At 34.5% G+C, this 22492-nt stretch overlaps 1 protein-coding gene across 4 annotated transcripts in view; it reads right to left on the reverse strand.

Annotated features, from left to right (window-relative positions):
* Nucleotides 1-22492, reverse strand: part of PCMT1 (protein-L-isoaspartate (D-aspartate) O-methyltransferase) — a 47637-nt gene that overhangs the window by 10485 nt on the left and 14660 nt on the right. For all 4 annotated transcript variants that reach the window (XM_011356093.1, XM_011356094.1, XM_011356092.1 and 1 more), the window contains exons 4-6: nucleotides 8009-8113; nucleotides 6107-6227; nucleotides 4289-4374 (exon numbers count right to left, since the gene is read on the reverse strand). In XM_011356093.1, the coding sequence (XP_011354395.1) occupies nucleotides 4289-4374; nucleotides 6107-6227; nucleotides 8009-8113 (312 nt within the window). The remainder of the gene's footprint in view (nucleotides 1-4288; nucleotides 4375-6106; nucleotides 6228-8008; nucleotides 8114-22492) is intronic.

Genomic DNA, 22492 nt, shown 5'->3' on the forward strand with positions numbered 1-22492 from the left:
CACTCTGTATTCTTACCTTTTGAAGCTACAAGTTCTTCCCCTTCCTTACATGTCTGTATCAAAGGGAATGGGAACTAAAGAATGACATATAAATTGAATTCCCTGAACACTCAGGGTCCCTCTCAGTGCCTTTACTCTGTCTCTCTCACTGTCCTTGTCTCTATTGTCTCTGTCCCTCTGAGTCTCTCTCAGCCTTTACTCTGTCCCTCACTGTCTCTCTCTCTCTCTGCCTCTGAGAGGAGACCACACTCTGTGGAGTGTTATCCCTTTTCTAATAAACTTTCCTTTTGGCGTGTGTGTTGAATTCTCACTACACTTTCAGCCAAATGACACTCTTCCCTGGGAACATGGCTTGGTCTCCCCCGCAGACCCCACTGGGAGAAATTTGCTCTGTCCTGCATCACTACTAAACCACAAGTTCTTTGACAACAGAGGCTGAATCTTACTCATCTTTGTGTGCCCCTAGCATCTAACACAGTACCTACCTGGTACAACTGTTAGAACTGAATCACATAACGCAGAACTATCCTCTTGAGAAGGCCAAAGACAAAGCCAAAAATATCAATGCTTGTATGTTGTTGTTTGGAGGGAATGAGGGGAAGTGTAGAAATTCAGCAAGGAATTCTCATCCTATCATTGCAGAATTGAGGACATCACTCAACCAAAGATAAGGGAACCTTGGTTTTAAAACTAAATTTAAGATTACTGGGACCAGGATGAAGGAAGGTAGGGCTGGAGCCCTTACAGCACGAGAACGAAGACACCCCTGTCAATGAAGAACCAAGACAACTCAGTGGAAGCCCCTCCACGAGAACGAAGACACCCCTGTCAATGAAGAACCAAGACAACTCAGTGGAAGCCCCTCCAGTCAGACAGCTTTTAAATCTTATGTTACCATTTGATCAAAGCTTTACAAATCACCACTAGTCAAAAACAATGAGAAAGAAACCTTACTTTGAGTATTATTAGCCCAAAAAAGGGTGTCCTCAATTAAAATTTTGGTCATCAGAAAGTCTTTTATTTTTCCATTTTAATTTCTATTAAAGTAAAATTTGCAAGTATTCAGTTATTTTTCTAAATATCAAAGTTTATAGTGAAAAACAGCTGACTGCTTCCCTCTAATCTTGCTCCCTAAATCCAGTAATTTTAATCCTTTTAACTGTCTTCCAGTGTGTACTTTATTTGATAATGCTTATTTCTAAAGCATATCTTTTCTTTTTAAATTGTGGTATAAATGATATATAACACTGTATTAGTTTTAGTTGTACAACATAATGATTTGATATATATATGTTACAAAATAATTACCACATTTTAAGTTGAATTATCATCCATCACCATATGGGGTAATAATTTTTTTCCTTGTAATGAGAACTTTTAAGATCTACTCTTAGCAACTTTCAGATATACAATATAGTATTAACAATAGTTGCCACATTGTATAGCAGCGGTTCCCAAACTTTTTGGTGCCAGGGACAGGTGCTCCTATGAGATTCTAATGCCTGATCTGAGATGGAGCTGAGGCGGTGATGCTGGTACTGGAGAGCGCCAAAAGCAGATGAAGCTTCGTTCTGCTGTGCGGCCAGGTTGGTTCTTAATAGGCCACAGACCAGGTGGTACCAGTCCACAGCCCAGGGGGTTGGGGACCCCTGCTGTATAGTATTTACTTTTTATTTCAAATTACATGCTAGATGAGGACTCAGCTCTCTTACATATATCCTGCTGTCACCCAATTCAACTAATAACATAATTTTTCATTTAAAGCATTTTCAGTTGTGACTGTGTAAATATATTTTGCAGCCGACCCAAGAGGTATCCAATGACTATTTCCTTTCTTATACAGTAGTTGTTTCCCTATAGTTAAAATTTTAAGCTTTTTCTTTTTCAATCAATCAATTTTCTTTGTAACTGTTTCTAAATCTTTGTGCCCTCAATGAAATTTTTAAAGTCAAACCTAACTAATTAGTGCTTGGCGGGGGCGGGGCGGTGGGGGGCGGTAGTGGCAGGTAGACTCTCTTCTATTGCCTTCTTCCTGCAGCTCCAAATCTGGACTGGTCACTCTCCAGGCACGCCTCACAGCTCACCCTGCGGCTTCTCTTTGTAATAACACTGGGAACTTTCATCACCTCTCTCCTAAACAAGATGTACTACCTTCCTTCTAGTTTTGATTTTTCCTACTCTCTATCTCCTCCCTCATTTTTTGATGATCTTATTAAAGCAATTCCTCCAGATGTATTCTGTGAAACAGTGCATGGAATATTTTAACAGAGAGAGGCTGAGATCTGCAAGCTCAAACCATCTTTCTTCTACATATTTGGTGATATGCGTGGGTACAGAACCCAAGACTGGAAATCAGTTTCAGTTCAGAATTGTGATGGTTTGTTCCCCTGACTTGTTGACTCTAATGCTGCATATTCTGCAGTCTGATGCCTTTCTGATTACCAACCTTAACAGATTATCCTTTTTTTTTTTTTTTTTTTTTTTTTTTTGTAGAAACTTTTAGAATCTTCTCTATGGTTAATGTTCTGAAATTTCATGGTGATATTGTGGTCCTTTTTTTCTTTTTCTTTTTTTTTACAAATTCATTGTATTAGATTACAGAATCATGTCATTTGGTTCCCGGAAATTTTCTTATTTAGGCCTTAGGCTAAATTGTTCCTCATATGGAATTTTGAGCAGCAGCCTCTCTTTTCAAAAGAATTTCTGATCCTGATGCCTCTAATTCCTAAGCCTTTTCAGAGGTCTGCAGAGCAAACTGCTTCTACACTAATGTACACCTCTGCAGTCTGAGTCCATTTCCCCCATGCTCCTGAGTCAGTTATTATTACTTTATCTGCTTTCCATCTTCACACACTGTGCAGTTCAGGATTGTAGATATAGAGTATTTTTTTTTTTAATGTTTTCTAGTTGTTTTTGGGTGACAAGGAGGCACAAACATCTTTACCATTATCTTAAAACTGGAAAGCCTCTTCAGCATGTCTATCTTTAAATTTAATCAGATGTGTAAAGACCCCTTAATACTTGTAAGTGCTACTATAACATTTAAAATCATATTGAGCCAAAGCTAAAAATGTCCTCTGAAAACACCTCAGGGCCTTAGTGGGGGGAAATGAGGCCTGCACTCAAGCCCCTTCATTTAAACATGGCTCTATTTCAGATTTTACTTGTTTTTATTAAATTGCCAATATTTTTTTAAAAAGTTAAAATTATGGATCATGTGTTCATATGTGAAAATTATTGAACTACTCATTTGTGACTTGTACACCTTTCTACATTATGGTAATACTTCAATTAAAATGTGTTAAAACCATTGGTTTAGTCTTTTTTTTTTTTTTTTTAACAGATAACAGGGCCACAGAGAATCAGAGATTTTCCCAAAGTTGTTCAGCCAATATGAAGCAAGTCAGTGACCAGAACAAATTCCCCAACTTTCAGCTTCTCATAAGTGATCTAAACATACGAGAACCTCTTCCAAGTTGGAGAGTGCATGAGACTGAGCAGAAAAGACAGTGCCACTTTCAGCCTCTAGTCATCTAGTCAAGAACTACATAAAACTCTCATGTACTAGAAACTTAAGATTTCAGTGAATTTAACCAAGGATTCTTAAGGGTTGACATAAGCTTATCAGTCTTATTAAAACGACAAATCAATTTTATACTTAACTATTTCCTTGACTATATAATATACAATACTGGAATGCCCTTCTGTCTCATTGCTAATATAGAAAGAAATCCTACTATTCTGGAAGATTCAGTTCAAGTTCTGTTCCTGTCTAAAGTCTCCTTGACCACTCTATACAAAACTCTCTCACTCCCTTGAACTCTACAGTACACATTTTCTTTTCCATTCATATGTTATCATATGCTATCACAGCATTAATTTCTCTGTTACATATATGACACATCTTTTCTAGAATATAAGCTTTGTGAGGGTAAAACGTATGACAAATACTTCCTGGTCTCTCCCATGCACCTAACATAGTCTTGCATATTCTGGTATTTAATAAAACACAAAAGTGATTATCATGTCATGAACTCCAGGAGGATTTTCCCAATTCTATTGGTGTACTAGTTCTTTGCTGGATCAAATATTGCTTCATATAAGACAGCCACGAGTTGGGGTCTAGTAATCTTGATGTCATTTATACAACCGCACATGAAAAAATATTTGCTACTAACTGTACTAAAGTGCATGACATAAAAGTCTCATTATATTTTGAACATCATCTATAAATTTTTGAGAGGTTTAGCTGAATAAAGCAAACACACACAGAAAAAAACCAACTCACTGCCTGGGGCACAACTGGGGCTGCAGCTCCCACGTGAATGGCATCATAAGGGGCTTCTTCGGCATATCCCATTCTTCCATCCCCCACTAAAAGAAAAAAGGTATGTATGTTTTAAAAACCTGTTCTGATAGAACTACCTAGTGTGAAGAACTATAGGAGGTTTAAAGCTGGGAAAGCATGTATTTTTAAATAAATGGTGGTGGGACAACCAAATATTCACATGGAAAAAATATATACTTTGACCCTTTAGCTCATACATACACAAGAATCGATCAGGAAGAGCAAAGACCTAAATGTACAAAAACTAAAATGATACATCTTCTGAGAAATAACATAGAAGAATATCTTCATAACTTCAGAGTGGACTGAAGCAGGACATAGAAAGCACTGAAAAAGCATTGGTAAGTTTAGCTACATTAAAATTAAGAATTTCTATTTAACTATTTAAAAAAGTACAAATATGAGAGTAAAAAGGTAAGCCACAGAGTGGGAGAACAGATATATAATATACATAAATAAACAAAGGGCTAGTCTCTAGAAGTCCTACACATCAAAGAAAAATATAAACAACTCAATATCTGAACAGCCATTTCAGAGGAAATTCAAATAGCCAAACATATGAAAAAGTGTTCAACTCCATTGGAAAATACAAAATTAAAACCACGAAGAGATACTGCTAAGCACTCACTGAGTGGGCAAAAAGAAAACTAACAATGCCGAGTGTTGGCAGAGATGTGGAACAACAGGAACCATGATACACTGCTGACGAGAATGTAAATTGGTTCAATAACTTTAAAATACAGTTTTGCAGTATCTATGGTCACCCTGTGAACTACAATAACACTCCTACAGAAATGAGTGCTTGTATGAGGAGTGTATATATGAGGGGTCTGAACTTATGTACACATATGTTCATGGCAGCATTGTGAATATCCCCAAATCAGAAACAATCCCAAATACCCATCGACAGTAGAATTAATAAACAAATTTTGGTGATGTTCTTACAATGGAATGCTACAGCAATAAAAATGAACTTTATGTAAAAAGATGGATAAATCTTACAAACATAATAATATTGACTGAAGTCATTCAGCAGAGAATATATACTACATGATTCCATTTACCTAAAATTCAAAATTAAATTAAACAGCGTTTTGGAAGTGCAGTTAGGTAGCAAACACATACTCTCTACTGGTTACTAAGAGAGAAGGGTGGGAGTTATGACAAGGAAAAAGCAAGCAGAGGACTTCAAGGTACTAATAATGTTCCATTTCTTGATCAGTGTGGTAATAAACAGCTATTTGTTAAATTTCACATTTATGTTTTATGCATTTTTTAGTGTTTATTTTTTACAATACAAAATATGTTCACATGGAAATATGTCCGCTGTATAAAGATGATTGGGGGAAAAAGCAAACTACAGGACAATTGGTATAGTATGAGTCAATTAAAAAAACTGTGTGCGTAATTTTATTCATACACATGTCTAGAAAATTTAAGAGGGAAAAGGAGAGGCTTTTTTATCTTACACATCTTTGCACTGTTTAAATTTTTTATAATGAACACTTGTGACTTTGGTATCACTTCTTCAAAAAGCAATGAAGAAAGAACTCAACATGGGCATTTTCTGAAATAGCCGAGTTACCTATGGTCAAGGTTGAACTAGTATAATATTTTCGAATAACTTTTTCTAAGCTACTTAAAAGTGAATGTTTAAAAAATGCAGTAATTAGCTTTGAGTATTATTTAGCTTGCATGGGGATCTTCTGCAAATAAAAATTCTCCAGAGAGAAAATTTTTTAGTTTTCTGATACTCACCAACTAGTTGCACTCTCCCCGAAGACAAAAGCATTGGGTCGTCCTTTCTGACATTATTTATTGAGTCGTCTACTAGCTCTTTAATGTGGTCAATTCCTATGACTTTTCCACTAGCTCCAACCTGGAAATGGGAGAATTCAATAGCTCACTGGCCTAAATTTGTCTTTAGTTCTAAAGTGTCACTAAAGTGCTTCCTTATCTAAAGTCATATTCTGCAATGAGAAATAAAGACAAACAGCTTAAGCCTCCAATTAAATTGTTACTGTTTATTATAATTTACCAAGTAAAAATTTCTCAACTGTAACCTTCAAATAAATATATTTCAGTAATTAAGAAGTTAGAATAAATTATAAAAACTTGTAATACTAAGAAAAATGCTATCATTCTTTGATTTCTAATTTTAAATCCAAGACCTTGAAGTAGGACTTAACCGGCAATATTAAATGGTTGTTAGTGCAATTATTTTTTATTTAAATTCCACCCAGAAGTGTGACTTTACATATTAAAATGTTACATAAAAAATTTTATAGGAATTTCTACACCTGATTCTACTGCCATGTATGGAAAGTATAAAATATATAAATATATAAAATGGCCACAAATAGAGATATTAATTATAAAATAAATTTAACACAATAAAGACCCGGGTTTCATCACTCCCTTACAATTGTATAATCCTGGCAAGTTATTCTATGAATCAGGTTCCTCAGCTGTAAAATGAGAAGGAAATAGGTACATACCTTATAAATTATGTGAGAATTAAATAAGAAAATACATGAAAAGTGCCTAGAATACTGACTAGCACATGGTAAATGTGTGAAAAATATTAACTTAAATGAACATCGTTTTTAAAAAAATAACTCAAATCTCATAATTTTTTTAAAATAACTTTTCCTCTGACATCATAAATATGTGAAGCATAGAAAACATATCGCTAATTCAATATTATTTCTAAGCTTAAAAAAAAAAGGCCCCTACATCCCGTTAGTGAGGACTTAACTTCTATAAGACAAGTAAAGAAACTGCAAAAAAAAAATCTAAGTCCTTATTATGTACCAGACATTGTTCCAGATGTTTAAAATATCTCAATGAAAAAAATCAGACAAAACCCCAACCTCTGAAACTTAATGCCAGTGTTCTGCTGATTATACATTTATAGTAAGTTAAATGGATTCTAGTCCAAGATAGATCCAGAAATTCCAACTTTACTAGACCAGAACCTTCCAATCAGGCCTCCAAAGATAAGATTTTTCCCAAATCAACTTGATTTGATTATCTGAATACGGATGAACCTTTCCTCAAGGTGCCTGAGTGGGCCTCCAGGCTTATACTCTGGTAGTCATTTACCAGATAAGCCTCTTGTGATAAAAGCTGAACTATAATAAGGCATTTTTGTAAGAGCACTTTTCTTAATATAAAAGAACTTCTACCTTCATTCCTAATAAACCTGTAGGCCTGTTTGGAAATCAGGCTCTCTCTATTATTTTCTACCAGATGAGAACTTGGAAGAATGTAGTTTGGGAGCTACTGGCTGCCATCCAGTGACCACAACAGAAAAGCCTATCTGATAATGAAGCCAACATGTGGAGAGAAGCAAAGCCAAACCAAGAACCACAGAGAAACCCACTGTCAATAACATCTGATCTTCTGAATCCAGCCACATAAGAAGCCAGATCAACTTTAGATGTTTCCATTATATAAACCAAATAAATTCCCTTTAGCTCTGCCAGTTTGGACAGAATGTTCTGTCACTGGAAACAACAAAAAACCCTAAGTGGTATATATTCCAACTGCTATCTTAATGGAATTTTTTTTAAAAATCTTCAAAAACTGCTAACAAAAAACAATAAATAGCCAAATCACTATGCTTGTTAGGATCAGAATGAAAAATAAAGGTCTTACCATACGTGCAAAACATGCAGTAAGGATTCCACTTCCAGATCCTACATCAAGAGCTTTAGCTCCTTCGTGCAATTGATCAAATAGAAGTTCTAGTGCATATGCATGCTGCCAAAACAAAATGAAGCGAATATCCATTTTTTTCACAATTCTATAGAGTACATATATCATGGCATATAAATAAAGTTGTCCACTATATACCAATTTTTCTACTATTATCATCTACCTATGAAAACATGTTATGTAGCACCTATATCTACACAAGAATCACATAAGAAAATTGTTTGATTAAATTCTTACTTTTAGATTAAATGTTTTAATAATTTTTGATCTCCAGTGTGTGAATTTTAAAATTTTATTTAATTCAAAGTCAAAAGCTACAAAAGGATTTACAGTGAAAAGTCTCCATCCCAACCATCCCCATCCCCAACCAGTTTCTCTCCCTAAAGGCAACCATTACCAGTTTCTTATGATTCTTTCCAAACATATCCATTCTACATACATACAAGCAAATGCATATGCACTTTTTTAATTGATTATATCTTGAAGAACCTTTCTTATCAATACTTAAAAAGCTTGTTCATTCTTTTTTATGGCTGAAGAGTATATTCTAGTATGGATGTATTATAATAACAAATATTCCTAATGAGAGATACTTAAGTCAGATCTAATCTGCTATAACAAAAAAGGTGAAATCATCTTAAAAAGTATATCTGTAGGATAATATAACAATCTTTACAATAATTTATATAATGTATACCTATATGATAAGTTCCCAGAAATGGAATTGAGGGGAGCCAAAGGATATATATTTTTATATTTACAGTATATGTAAATTATAAATCAAATAAAATCATATTGGTTATACTTTGAACCAAACCAGGAAATAAAGCCTTCTCTACTCCATCTTCTTTACAAACTCATATTTCAGTGCTTTTCCAGAGTATAAGGTTAGAACTACTAAACGTTATTTCAAAAACTGTCTTTAAAGACCTGGTATGTTCACAATTAAAAATCATCAGATCCTATAGCAATAAAATATTCAATTAAAAATCATCAGATCCTATAGCAATAAAATATTCACTAACAGATCTTGGTTGATAAAAATACACATCCATGAATCTACAGTGATAATAAGTAAGTATGTACACACATCTATACATAAACAAACAGAGAATAACGGAAAACTGTTCCCAACTAATAAACATAGATGAAATAATGAACTTAGAAAATCAACTGGCAATTATTTCAAAAAGAAATGATCTAGGCAAAAATTATAAATGGATGTTAAAGTTAGTGGACAAAAAAGAAAACTGTAACTTTATAGCGGAGTTCAGAAAAAAAGTTCTTGGTGAAGAAATCTGGTTGACACTGCCTTACTCAGATGACCAAAGTTACCAACACCAATGGGACACACTGATGTCATCACATGACATCTGCTAAAACACATCACTTTTGGTATATCCCAGGCAAAAATGCATAACCCCTATCTAATCATGAGAAAACAGTAGATAAATCTAAATTAGGAGACATTATTTAAAATAACTGGCTTGTAGTCATAAATCTTCAAGACCATAAAAGACCAAGGAACTGTTCCAGATTAAAGAAAACTAAAAATACATGACAACTGAATAAAACTCCTGATATACAATTTTCTTTGCCTGTAAAGGACATTACTGGAGCAATTAATGAAATCTAAGTAAGGCTTGTAAATTGGCTAAGAGTGTTGTATTAATGGTAATTTCCTGATTTTGATAACTGTACTGTGGTTATTTAAGAGAATGTCCATTTTTTAAAGGTAAAGAGCATTCTGTCTAGAAATAACTTCCCAAATTCATAAAATATATATATATATATATTTCGTATATATGTGTATGTGTGTGTGTATAGTGAAAGAGGGAGAGGGAAGGAGGGAGAAAGAGAAATAAATGGTAAAGCAAATATTGTAAAATGATAACATTTGGGGAACCTGGGTAAAAGGTATATTGGAATTATCTGTACTATTCCTACAACATTTCTTTTAAGTCTGGAATTATGTTAAAATAAAAAAATTTAATCATCAGAAACAGGTAATGTTGAAAATAGAAGAGAGACTGGTAACTCCCTATTTAGAAAACTAATTTTGGTGATAAAAGCCAGAATATTCATTACCTTGTGGATGGGAGCTGACTAGGAAAGAGCATGAGGGAGCCTTCTGGGGTACAGGAAGTGTTCTGTATCTTGATCTGGGTAATGGTTATAAATGGTTACACATGTAAACTTTCATCAACCTGCACACTTAAGATTTGTGTGTATATCATAAATTGATAAAAAAAAATTTTGAAATACTATTTCAATCACTAAAGTATAGCTCGTTATGTATGCCCTGATGTGATACAGTAGGAAGAACAATTAAGAAGTGTTCTTGAAAAGAAAAAAAGAAGAGGAAGAAGTTAAATACCACTAGGAAACAATTAATCAAGTTCAAATATAGAAAATCCTATAGGACGAATGAATGAATTTTGTCAATAAATAAATGGAGCAAAAAAAGGGGGGGACTACTAACATTAAAAGAGACTAAGAAGACTAAAAGATTAGAAAGATGCAATGTATGGACCTTGTTTGGACTTTGATTTAAGAAAATCAAACTATAAAAAATATTTTTTTGAAACACCTGGCAAAGTTTGAATACAGACTAAATATAAGATAATATTAAGGAACAGTTAGATATGATATGGCATTGTAGTTGTTTTTAAAGTCTTTCAAATTTATACTTAAGTATTTATGGGTGAAATAATATTATGTTTGGGATTCCTTTTAAAATGGTTCCACAAAAGAGAATCATAGATTTTTTTTGCAAAGAGGTTTTTCCTTATAGAGTGAAAACCACCAACCTATGAAAAAGGATTCTGGATTAAACGACAAAAGTACTGAATTTGACTAGTTCTGCATTTATTAGCTCCATGACATTGGAAATTATTTTTAGCTCATTGTTCCTCAGTTGCCATGTTACTGATATGAAGAGGAAAAAAGTTCCTATCCTGCCTTCTTCACAGACGTATCATTGTGAATTAAAGTCATTATGTATTACCTTATAAATTCCAAAAGATTTACAAATGAAAGGTATAATGTTTACATTAATGGAAATTCAACCATTACAGCACTATGATCTGTTGCTGCTACTTTTTAAGGTACTTCGGTCATATACAGAGGTAAAATTAATAAGTAATTGATCTTTTATTCCTATTTAGTGTGTTTTTTGGTAAACTCTCTTAGGAAATCTTGTATATAACTGTCAAACAATCAGTGGCTTTCCTCTTTTGCTTGGTCAGAGAATGAAATGACTCGGTTAGTCAAAAAAAATCTGGTTAATGCCCTCTTTTCCTTTTTCTCCTGTTATCCTGTCCCATTCCTTCCCTTTCTGAACAGGTCAATCCTAAAACCATTAAGTTGGGCTGAGCAAGGCAGTTCCCATACCCGGTTGGCAGAGTGGATGGCTGCAGTGCCCAGTTAGATGTGTCAGAGCCCAAGCAGGGTAAAGAGGGCATCTACGTTCACTTAGGAGAATGGAATAAAACAGGAGCCAGAACCCAAGCTAGGAGAGGGGGTTTCTGCACACCACAGTAGATCACTGCCAGGTGTCAGAGCATGAATGGTAGAGAAGGGGGAAGTATATGGGGTGAGAAGCAGGGGGACACGGATAGCAGTGGGAAATTGGCTACCTACAGAGGGAATGATAAAATAAATATATTAAGGAAAAAGGAACCAGGTTTCTCAATAAAAGAAAGTTGAATATGGGAAACAAGATAGGAAACCATAAAAATACATTTACATAAATAAGTAATTAAGGAACAGACATTTATATGATCTCAAAGTGGCCCCCCCTCACAAGAGTATTAACTGCAAAAGTAAGAGTAACTCTATTAAAGTGGAGAAGCCTGGCAGACACCACCTTAATCAAATGAGTATCATAGTTTTAATAATGGACAAATCAAAATTGCACACTGACAGGATTACAATGAGAACCCAGCATCACTTCTGTGATATTCCCGCCAAAGAGGCATAACTTTAATCATGAGGAAAAATCAGACAACCAAATGGAAGGACATCCAACAAAATAACTGGCCTGAATTCTTCAAAAGAATCAAGGCCATAAAAGTCAAAGAAAGCCTGAGGAACTGTTCCAGATTGAAGGAGACTAAAAAAGGAGTGATTCTGCTGGATCTTTTCCTATTGAGAACATCATACGGACAACTGGAAAAACTTGAAAGGAGTTTGAAGATAAATGGTGGTAATGTACCTATGTTCATGTCCTAGTTTGATGGTTATATTGTGGTTACACAGGAGAATGTCCTTGTTTGAGGAAAAAATACCCTAAAGTATTCAAGGGTGATGGGGCATCATTTTACCAACTTACTCTCAAATGGAGTAAAAGCTCTCGAAACTTTTCTGTAAATCTGAGATTGTTTCGAATTAAAAATAAATAAATAAACCTGACTAAAATTTTTTCTTTGATGTTTCAAAATGGCACAGTGGGACACTATCTCTGAATCATCATTATGAACTGATGCAGAGCAAGAAAGTACGAGTTAGTGACGTTTCTAATTGGAATAATTAATTCATATCAGATTACTTTTACTGAGGAAACTGCTGGGCATATTTTATTTAGTTTAAGCTATTGTTCTTAGACAAGAGACTTAACCCAAAGGATGGAGGTTCTGTGGCGAGTTTGTGTACATGTTTTGGGACGAAGATCTGCAGCTTTCATCAGTCTTAAAATGATCAGAATTCCCTGAAAGTTATTAATTTCCATTAATAAGACAACAAGTATCACAGTATACGAAAATGGAAGTAATCAAAGAAACAAAACAACTCCAATAATACCTGATTTTCCTGAATCCAGAAATCAAAGGACTAGGAGAGACTTCTTTAAGGTGCCAATCCCCAAACAATAGGAAGTACTTTCCCAACCTAATTCCAAAAGAGACTCAGGAATTTTTTTTTCACTATTCTATTTGCATAAGATTTGCTTTTTTCAAAGGGGGTATGCTATTATTAAAGTCTTACTAGATTTAAAATGTCAAGGCCTTCGATCACATGTTTTTCATGTTTTTATTACTATAGATAATATTTTTTCTGGATAACTCATGCTCATCTCTAAATCTAAAAATTACTTTTTAAAAGTTCATTTTTATAATTATGAAAAATTTCAAACCCACAGAAAAACCAGAAACACAATGAACACCCTTTTCTCCTCATACAGAGTCACCAACTGTTTATACTGTGCCATGCTATTTTACCAAACCATCTAAAAATATACTATAGACATCATACTTCACTCCTAAACACATCTGCCAAAAAGAAAAAAAAAAAAAACCTAAAAAACTAGGACATCTTCCTTCGCAACCATCATTACACACTCATGACAATCATCAGTTTAGTATCAACACATGTACCATACTCCGATTTCCTCTTTTATCCCCAAAATGTCCTTTACAGCTGTTTTTTTTCCTCAATCCATTCAAGATTCACACACTACATATGCCAATCTAGAATATTCTCCTTCTAACTCTCTCCACCTACGACTTCTCTCGGTTCGTCAGAATACTGAATCCTTTAAGGAGTCCTATTTGGTTGTCCCAAATAATACCCCATATTCCAGATGTGTCAGTTTCCTCATGGTTAGATTCAGATCAAAGACTTTTTTTAGCAAGAGCACCACACAGGGCTTGCTGCGCACTTCCCATTACATCACATCAGGAAGCACATCATGTTGGGCAATCTCAGGACCTGACAAACTCACCCATTCAATAAATGTGGTGACCACTAGATTACTTTATTTTCAAGGCATATTTTCTGTTATTAATAAGTAATATGTAAAGTAATAATTTGAGACTACATGGATATTCTTGTTCCCTAACAACCTTCCTTTTAATAGTTTTTATTGATGACCGTTGTCTAATTCAATCATCATACTGATGATTACAAAACTCTATTAAAATTGTGATTTTTAAAATTCTAGGTGACGTCAGAAACATGGCGAAGTGAGAGACGTCTCCAGATCTCTCTCCTTGAAATGACAATTAGCTGAACATCCAAAACTCAACAAAAAAACACTCAAACTGCACACCAGCATGTCTGAGTGTGAGATCTGTACATAAGAGCTACCACAGGTCAGAACCCCGGAGTCTGGTGGTGAACAGGGAGAAACAAAGAAGCTGCCTCAAGCAGCCGGAGCTCCCTGCAGGAGGTGGAGGGGAGAAGGTGTGGCGAGTTCCCTGAACAACCCTGCTGGGGAGTGCTGTGAGCTCCCCGCAGCCGGCAGCAGTGCCCAGGCATCAGGGCAGAAAGCAGAGAAGTGGGGACTGCAGAAAAGCGGGGACGGCAGAGAAACAAATGTGATTATTACCAGCAATGGTTGCAAAACGTGAGGCTAAACCGCAGCCCCCATCCCCCAATCCAGAGGGCCCCTCCTCCTGTACCCTCCGAGACCCATCACTGCAGAGCCCCAGGGAAATCTGAGTAAAGAATAGTAAAACTGTCACTAACACTGACAGGGACTGAGACTGAGAGTAGCGAGCGTGACTGAATATTTATAAGGAAAAAAAAGTGTTATTAAGACGTTATATAAAGCAGGTATCCAAGAAGATTAGATGCCACCAAAAGAAAAACACTGTCTTTGCAACAGGCTAAAGAGAGACCTTTATATAATAAATCTTCTTTCTGGAAAAAAAAAGAAAAGCAGAATACACTTCCATTAATGGCCAGGTAGAGAAATAGTCCATTAAACACCATGAACAACCAACGTGACAAGGTGGCTCGTAAAGAAAAAGAAAACTCTCCAGAAAATAAGCTTACAGACATAGAAATAAGCGACTTAAATAACAGAATTCAGGATGGTACATCAGAAAAAACTCAGAGAGATCTGAAACGATTCATATCAATAATTTCAGGAATTGAAAAAACAACTAGATGAGCAGAGTGAGTTCTTTAGCAAGGATACTGAAACCTTCAAAATGAACCAAATAAAACTTCTGGAGATGAAGAACACATTGCAAGAGTTGAAAAATGAAATAGCAAGCTTGGGAAATAGAGGCGACCAAATGGAGGAAATAATCAGTGATATCAAAGACAGAAATCTAGAAATAAATCAGAGGGAAGAAGAGAGAGACTGAAGAATGAAATTAATGACAGAGTAATACAAGAACTAGTTGATACCATCAGGAGAGGAAACATAAGAATCATGGACATTCTTGAAAGGGAGGAAAAGGAGCAGGGATTAGAAAGCATTTTCACACAAACAGTTGACGAGAATTTCCCAAATCTAAGGAATAAGCTGGAGCTTGGAATTCAAGAAGTCAATTTTCTTAACCAATTTTCTCAACCTAAAAAGGCTTTCTCCAAGACACATTGTATTAAAATTATCAAAAATCAACAACAAAGAAAGAATTCTCAAGGCAGCCAGGGAAAAGAAAAAGGTAACCTATAAAGGAAAACCCATTAGATTATCATTGGACTTCTCAGCACAAACCTTACAAGCCAGAAAGCAGTGGAATCAAATATTCAAACTATTAAATAAAGTAACTACCAGCCTACAATAATGTATCCAGCTAAGCTCTCCTTTAGATATGAAGGAGAAATAAAGACCTTTCCAGACATACAAAAATTGAGGGAATTCTCCACTACAAGGCCTGCATTGCAGGAAATACTGAAAGGGGTCAGCTCACCTAAAACAAAATGACAAAAAATATATATAACTAGGAATAAGGTGACTAGCAGGCAGATAGAAGCAGAGGAGTGCAACCCTTATTAAGAACAGGGCATTATAAGCTTAAAAAATAAGTAGAGATTTGCTATAGCAAGATAGTAATGCATGTTCAGCATACATAGGGACAAATTGAGATAACACTGACAGAAAAGAGGAGGATTCAAAGATCCAAATTCGCAAAGGAGAATGGACATAAGGCGCACATAGAAGAAAATGGACTACTATATATATATAAAACAATCCTTTGCATATTCGTAATGGTAACCACAAGCCAAAGACTCAGAACTGAAGTATACAACATAAAACAAGAGGACCAGAGGGAAATCCCACAAAACCCAACCAAAATAAAAAAATTTAAAAAAAAAAAAAAAAAACAGACACACAAGGACAAGGAAGCAATGGGAACCCTGAGCTACCAGAAAGCAAAAGATAAAATGGCTATAGGAAAACCTCATATTTCAATGACCACCCTAAATGTTAATGGACTAAACTCACAAATAAAAAGGCACAGAGTTGCAGATTGGTTCAAAAAACAAAACCCAACCATATGCTGCCTCCAGGAGATGCATGTCAGATCCAAAGACAAATACAGACCCAAAATGAAAGGGTGGAAAATCATGTTTCAAGCAAAAGGCATTCAGAGAAAAGTGGTAGTAGCGGTACTAATATTGGAACGAAATAGACTTCGAAATAAAAAAGGTAAAGAAAGATACTGAGAGATACTTCATAATGATAAGGGAATCATTCACTAAGAAGATATAATACTTATTAATATCTATGCTCCCAATCAGGGAGCCCTGAAATATATAAAGCAATTTCTAATAGAACTAAAGGGAGAAACAGACCAAAACACTATCGTAGTAGAGGGCCTAAATACCTCACTGTCAGATATGGACAGATCACCCATACAAAAAATCAATAAGGAAATAATATTGTTAAATGACATATGAGACCAACCAGACATAATTGACATTTATAGAGCCTTTCATCCCCAAACAGCGGCTTTTACATTCTCCTCTAGGGCACATGGAACGTTCTCAAGGATTGACCACGTACTGGGAAACAGAGATTGCCTCAACAAATATAAGAGGGTTGAAATCATATCAACCATATTCTCTGATCATAATGCTTTGAAGCTGGAGATCAACTGTAGATAGAAAGTGAGAAGAACCACAAATACATGCAAACTAAACAATATGCTACTGAAGAATGACCGGGTCAGAGAAAAAATTAAAAGAGAGATCAAGAGATACACAGAAATGAATGATAAATGATAGTACAACATATCAAAACTTTTGGGACATAGCAAAAGCGGTCATAAGAGGAGAGTTCATATCATTACAGGCCTATCTCAAAAAACAAGAACAAGCCCATATAAACAACCTAACGTTTCATCTTAAAAAACTAGAAAAGGAAGAACGAATGAAGCCTAAAGTCAGCAGAAGGAAAGAAATCATCAAAATTAGAGCAGAACTCAATGAAATTGAAAACAAAAAAAATAGAAAAAATAAATGCAACAAAGAGCTGGTTCTTTGAGGTTAATTAAATTGACAAACCCCTGGCTAGACTCACTAAAGAAAAAAAGAGAAAAGACACTAATAAATAACATCAGGGATGAAAGAGGAGAAATGATGACAGACACCACAGAAATACAAAGGATCATACAATTATACTATGAAAAAGTATATAACACCAACTTTAATAACCTAGAAGAAATGGACAAGTACTTAGAAATATACAACCTTCCTAGACTGAATCCAGAACTGGAAAATCTAAATAGACTGATCAGCAGTATGGAAATTGAAACAATCATCAAAAACCTACCAAAAAGTAAAAGACCACATGGCTTCATCAGTGAATTCTACCAAACATTCAAAGAAGATTTAATATCTATTCTCCTCAAACTCTTCCAAAAAATCGAAGAGGAGGCAATACTTCCCAACTCATTTTATGAGGCCAATGTTACCCTGTTACCAAAACCTGGTCAAAATAACAAAAAAAGAAAACTACAGACCAATATCTCTCATGAACACAGATGGAAAAATCCTAAATAAGATACTAGCGAATCAAATATAGCAACGTATTAAAAAGATTATATGCCACGATCAAGTGGACTTCATCCCAGGGGTGCAGGGATGGTCCAACATATGCAAATCAATTAATGTGATACACCACATAACGAATTAAAAAGTAAGAATCATATGATCATATTGACAGATGCAGAAAATGCCTTTGATAAGATACAGCATCCATTTATGATTAAAACACTTAACAAAATCGGTATGGAAGAAAAGTACTTTAATATAATAAAGGCCATATATAACAGACTCTCAGCCAACATATACTTAAACTAAAAACCTTCCCTCTAAAATCAGGATTAAGGCAAGGCTGTCCACTATCGCTACTGTTATTCAATATAACATGGGAGAACCTAGTGAGTGCAATCAGTTAAGAGAAAGATATTAGAGGCATCCAAATAGGAAATGAAGAAGTTAAACTGTCACTATTTGTGGATGACAGTATTCTCTATATAGAAAACCTTAAAGACTCCACAAGAACACTAGTAGAAACAATAAGCAAATACAGTAAAGTTTCTAGATACAAAATCAACGTTCAAAAATCCATTGCGTTCCTATACCCTAATAATGAAGTGTCAGAAAAAGAAGTGGAAAAAATAATTCCTTTTGCAATTGCAACAAAAAGAATAAAATACCTAGGAGTACATCTAACAAAACATCTGAAAGACCTATATGATGAAAACTATAAGACCTTATTAAAAAAATCGAAGACATAAAGAAATGGAAAGATATTCCATGTTCTTGGATTGAAAGAATCAACAAAGTTAAAATGACCATATTACCTAAAGCATTATATGGATTTAATGCAATCCCCATCAAAATCCAATCAGCATGTTTTAAAGAAACAGAATAAAAAATCATCAGATTTGTATGGAAGCACAAAAGACCCTAAATTGCCAAAGCCATTCTGAGAAAAAGAATGAAGCTGGAGGCATCACTATGTCTGACTTCAAATTATACTACAAAGCGACAATAATCAAAACAGCATGCTACTGGCAGAAAAACAGACACATGGACCAATGGAACAGAATCGAGAATCCAGAAATAAACTAATATTTATGTGGGCAAATAATTTTTGATGAAAAAGGCAAAAACATACAGTGGAGAAAAGAAAGCCTCTTTAATAAATGGTGCTGGGAAAACTGGAAGGCCACCTGCAAAAGAATGAAACCAATCCTCACACATCAAAATTAACTCAAAGTGGATTAAGGACCTGAATGTAAGACCTGAAACAATAAAGTGCCTAGAAGAAAACATAAGGAACTTGGACTTAAAGAGGATTTTATGAATTTGACCTAAAATGCAAGGGTAGTAAAAGCAAAAATAAATGAATGAAACTACATCGAACTAAAAAGCTTCTGCTCAGCAAAAGAAACTGTCAACAAGGTAAAGAGACAACCATCTGAATGGGAAAATATATTTGCAAGCAACACCTCCGATAAGGGTCTAATATCCAAAATACACAAAGAACTCATACGACTCAATAACAACAAAAAACCCAAACAATCCAATTAAAAATGGGCAGAGGACCTGAACGGACACTTCTCCCAAGAAGATATACAAATGGCCAACAAACATATGAAAAGATGATCATCACTGCTAGCTATTAGGGAAATACATATCAAAAACCACAATGAGATACCATCTCATATCTGTTAGAATAGCTGTAATCGATAGGACAAGTAATAAGAAATGTTGGCGAGGATGCAGAGAAAAAGGAATCCTCATTCACTGCTGGTGGGACTGCAAATTGGTACAGCCACTATGGAAAATAGTATGGAGGCTTCTCGAAAAACTAAGAATTGATCTACCATGTGACCCACCATCCCCTCTACTGGGTATTTACCCCAAAGACTTGAAAGCTCATATCCAATAATATATTTCCATACCGATGTTCATGGTAGCATTATTCATGGTGGCCAGGACGTAGAAGCAACTGAAGTGTCCTACGATAGATGACTGAATAAAGAAGAGTGATACATATATACAATGGAATATTACTCAGCCATAAGAAGAGATGAAATATTGCCATTTGTGACATCATGGATGGACCTCGAGATAATTATTCTAAGCAAAATAAGCCAGACAAAGTGGTAAACCACATGATATCATTTATATGTGGGATATAAACCTAAAAGCAACAAATGAACAGGACAAACAAACAGAGACTCATGGACAATAGACTAGTGGTTACCAGAGAGGAGGGGGGAAGGGAGGTGGAGGGAGGTAAGTGGGGTAAAAGGGGTCAAATATATGGTGACCAAAAGAAATCTAACTATGGGAGGGGAACACATAATGCAATATATATATGTCTTACTGTTAAATTGTAAAATAAAATAAAAATAAAGGCTCTGAAGAAAAAATTGTTAAACACAGAATTATCACATGGTCCAGCAATTCCAAGTAGATACCCAAGAGAACTGAAAATACATGCAGAGACAAAAACCTGTATATTACTGTTCATAGTAGCAGTATTCATAGTAGCTAGAAAGTGGAAACAACCCAAATGTCCATCAACTGACAAATGAACGAAATGTGGTATATAGCCATACAATGTAATATTATTCCTCAATTAAAAGAAATTATGCACTGATGCATGCTACAACACAGATAAACCCTGAAAATTCTGTGCAAAATATAAAAAGCCAGTCACAATTCCACTTATGTAAAATGTCCAGAACAGACAGAGAAACAAAAGCAGATTAGTAGTTGTCAGGTTCTGGGCAAATGAGGGATGAAGATGGTCTAAATGGGTACAGGGTTCCTTTTTAAGGTGATGAAATGTTTTGAAATTAGAAAGTAGTGATGTCTGCACAAATCTAGAATAGACTAAAAACCACAGACTTGCATACTTTAAATGGGTGAAGTTTGTAGTACGTGAATTATATCTTAATAAAGCTGTTATTTTTTGTTTAAAAAAATGCATCTTTTGCCATAGAGTTATTGCCATGTTTTTTTTGGCAATGACACTCAGCACCAAACTTCAAGGGAAAAAAACAATTCACATAGTACTTCTCTTAGTATCTAAAAAGATCCCTCCAGTCAATTTGCCAAACATTTTGCGTACCAATTTTCTAAAATAACTTTTAGGATTAAATGAATGTTTCCACATAAATCTTTCGTTTTATGTAGTAGTTCGAACTGCTTGCAAGGATCTTGAGACTACAACTTTTCTTTTAAATCATTAATTTCTTTGAATAGGTAATGCATTAAAAAGCCATTCCTATTCTATGGTTTAAAAAAAAAAAGAGTGAAAGAAGTTGATAACATATAGAGGGTACAGAGTGAAAAGCAGATCTCACTTCCACTCCCATCCCTCCAATCATCTAATTCCCTACCTTAGAAGAAATCATTTTTAGTTTTTATGCCTACAGGAAGACATATGTACGTATGTGTGGTATAATTCGTTTTTGTATGTTAAAGAATACTCTAAATACTATTCTGTACTCTACTTTCATACTTAATGTTTTCTGAAGATCTTACCATATTTACACAGAGCTTCCTCATTTAAAAGTTTCACAGTATTTCACTGAATGTACTATAATTTATTAACCATCCACTATTAGTGGGCTATTAGTGATTGTTATTTTTCCTATTGTAAATAATGTGCCAATGAATATCTTTAAGTCATTTTGCACTTGTGCAAATATACTATGGGATAAATATCTTGAAATAAAACTAGAGAATCTAAGATATGTTTCTCATTTTATAGGTATTGTCAAATTGCCTTCCAACACTATCAATGTACTCTCCCACCAAAAAATGTATGTAACTGCCAATTTCCCCTTTCCAACACAAAGTATCAAACTTTTTGATCTCTGACAATCTAGTAGGTGAAAAATGGTATTTCACTGTAGTGCTAACTTGCAATTTACTAAATATAAGTGAAGATGGCATTTTTTTCATTTGTTTAAATACCAATGTCATTTTTATTTCTTTTTCTATTAACTATCATTCTTATACTTTGCCCATTTTCTTTTGCGTTTTTACTTAATTTACAGGATACACACACATATGTATGTATATATGTACATGTAGAAATTTGCCCTATACCACCTTAAGTATTACAACTATTTCTCAGTTTTTCTTCTTTCAATTTGTTTATAACATTTTTTTTTGCAGAAATCTCAAACTTTTATATTGCAAAATATGGCAGGCTTTTTAATGGCTTGTCTTTTTTCATGTCTTAAAAAGTCATTTTACTCGGTGTTTATTTTCCTATATTTTTTCTAGTATAATTATCAGTTCACTAAGAATATAGATGTATAATTTATTTTAGTATAAAGAAGGTTCTAAGGTTAAATAAGAGCTTCTCTAACCCCAAATACTTGCAGAGAATCAGAAAAGCTATTGTTCTTTTCACCAAAACCAACAGAGTACTCATTCAAATAACTGACATTTAAAACCCAAGAAAATTCCCAACAGATTAAAAGTGCTACATAATGTAAAACAGTTCCTTCTGAAAGTTACACAGCTGCTATACTTGACCATTCCGTAATGAATTTTCCAAATAAAATATAATATTCAATTGAGATTTTGATAATATGTTCATTATTTGAAATATTCTCTCCCTTAAGTCATCATTAAACAATCTCTTACATCTAATTTTTACATGATTAGGTCTACCAATGGCAACTACCAAAAACTTTAATGATAGTTTCC

This window comes from Pteropus vampyrus, unplaced genomic scaffold (genome assembly GCF_000151845.1).
Source record: "Pteropus vampyrus isolate Shadow unplaced genomic scaffold, Pvam_2.0 Scaffold24, whole genome shotgun sequence".
Classification (NCBI taxonomy): Eukaryota; Metazoa; Chordata; class Mammalia; order Chiroptera; family Pteropodidae; genus Pteropus; species Pteropus vampyrus.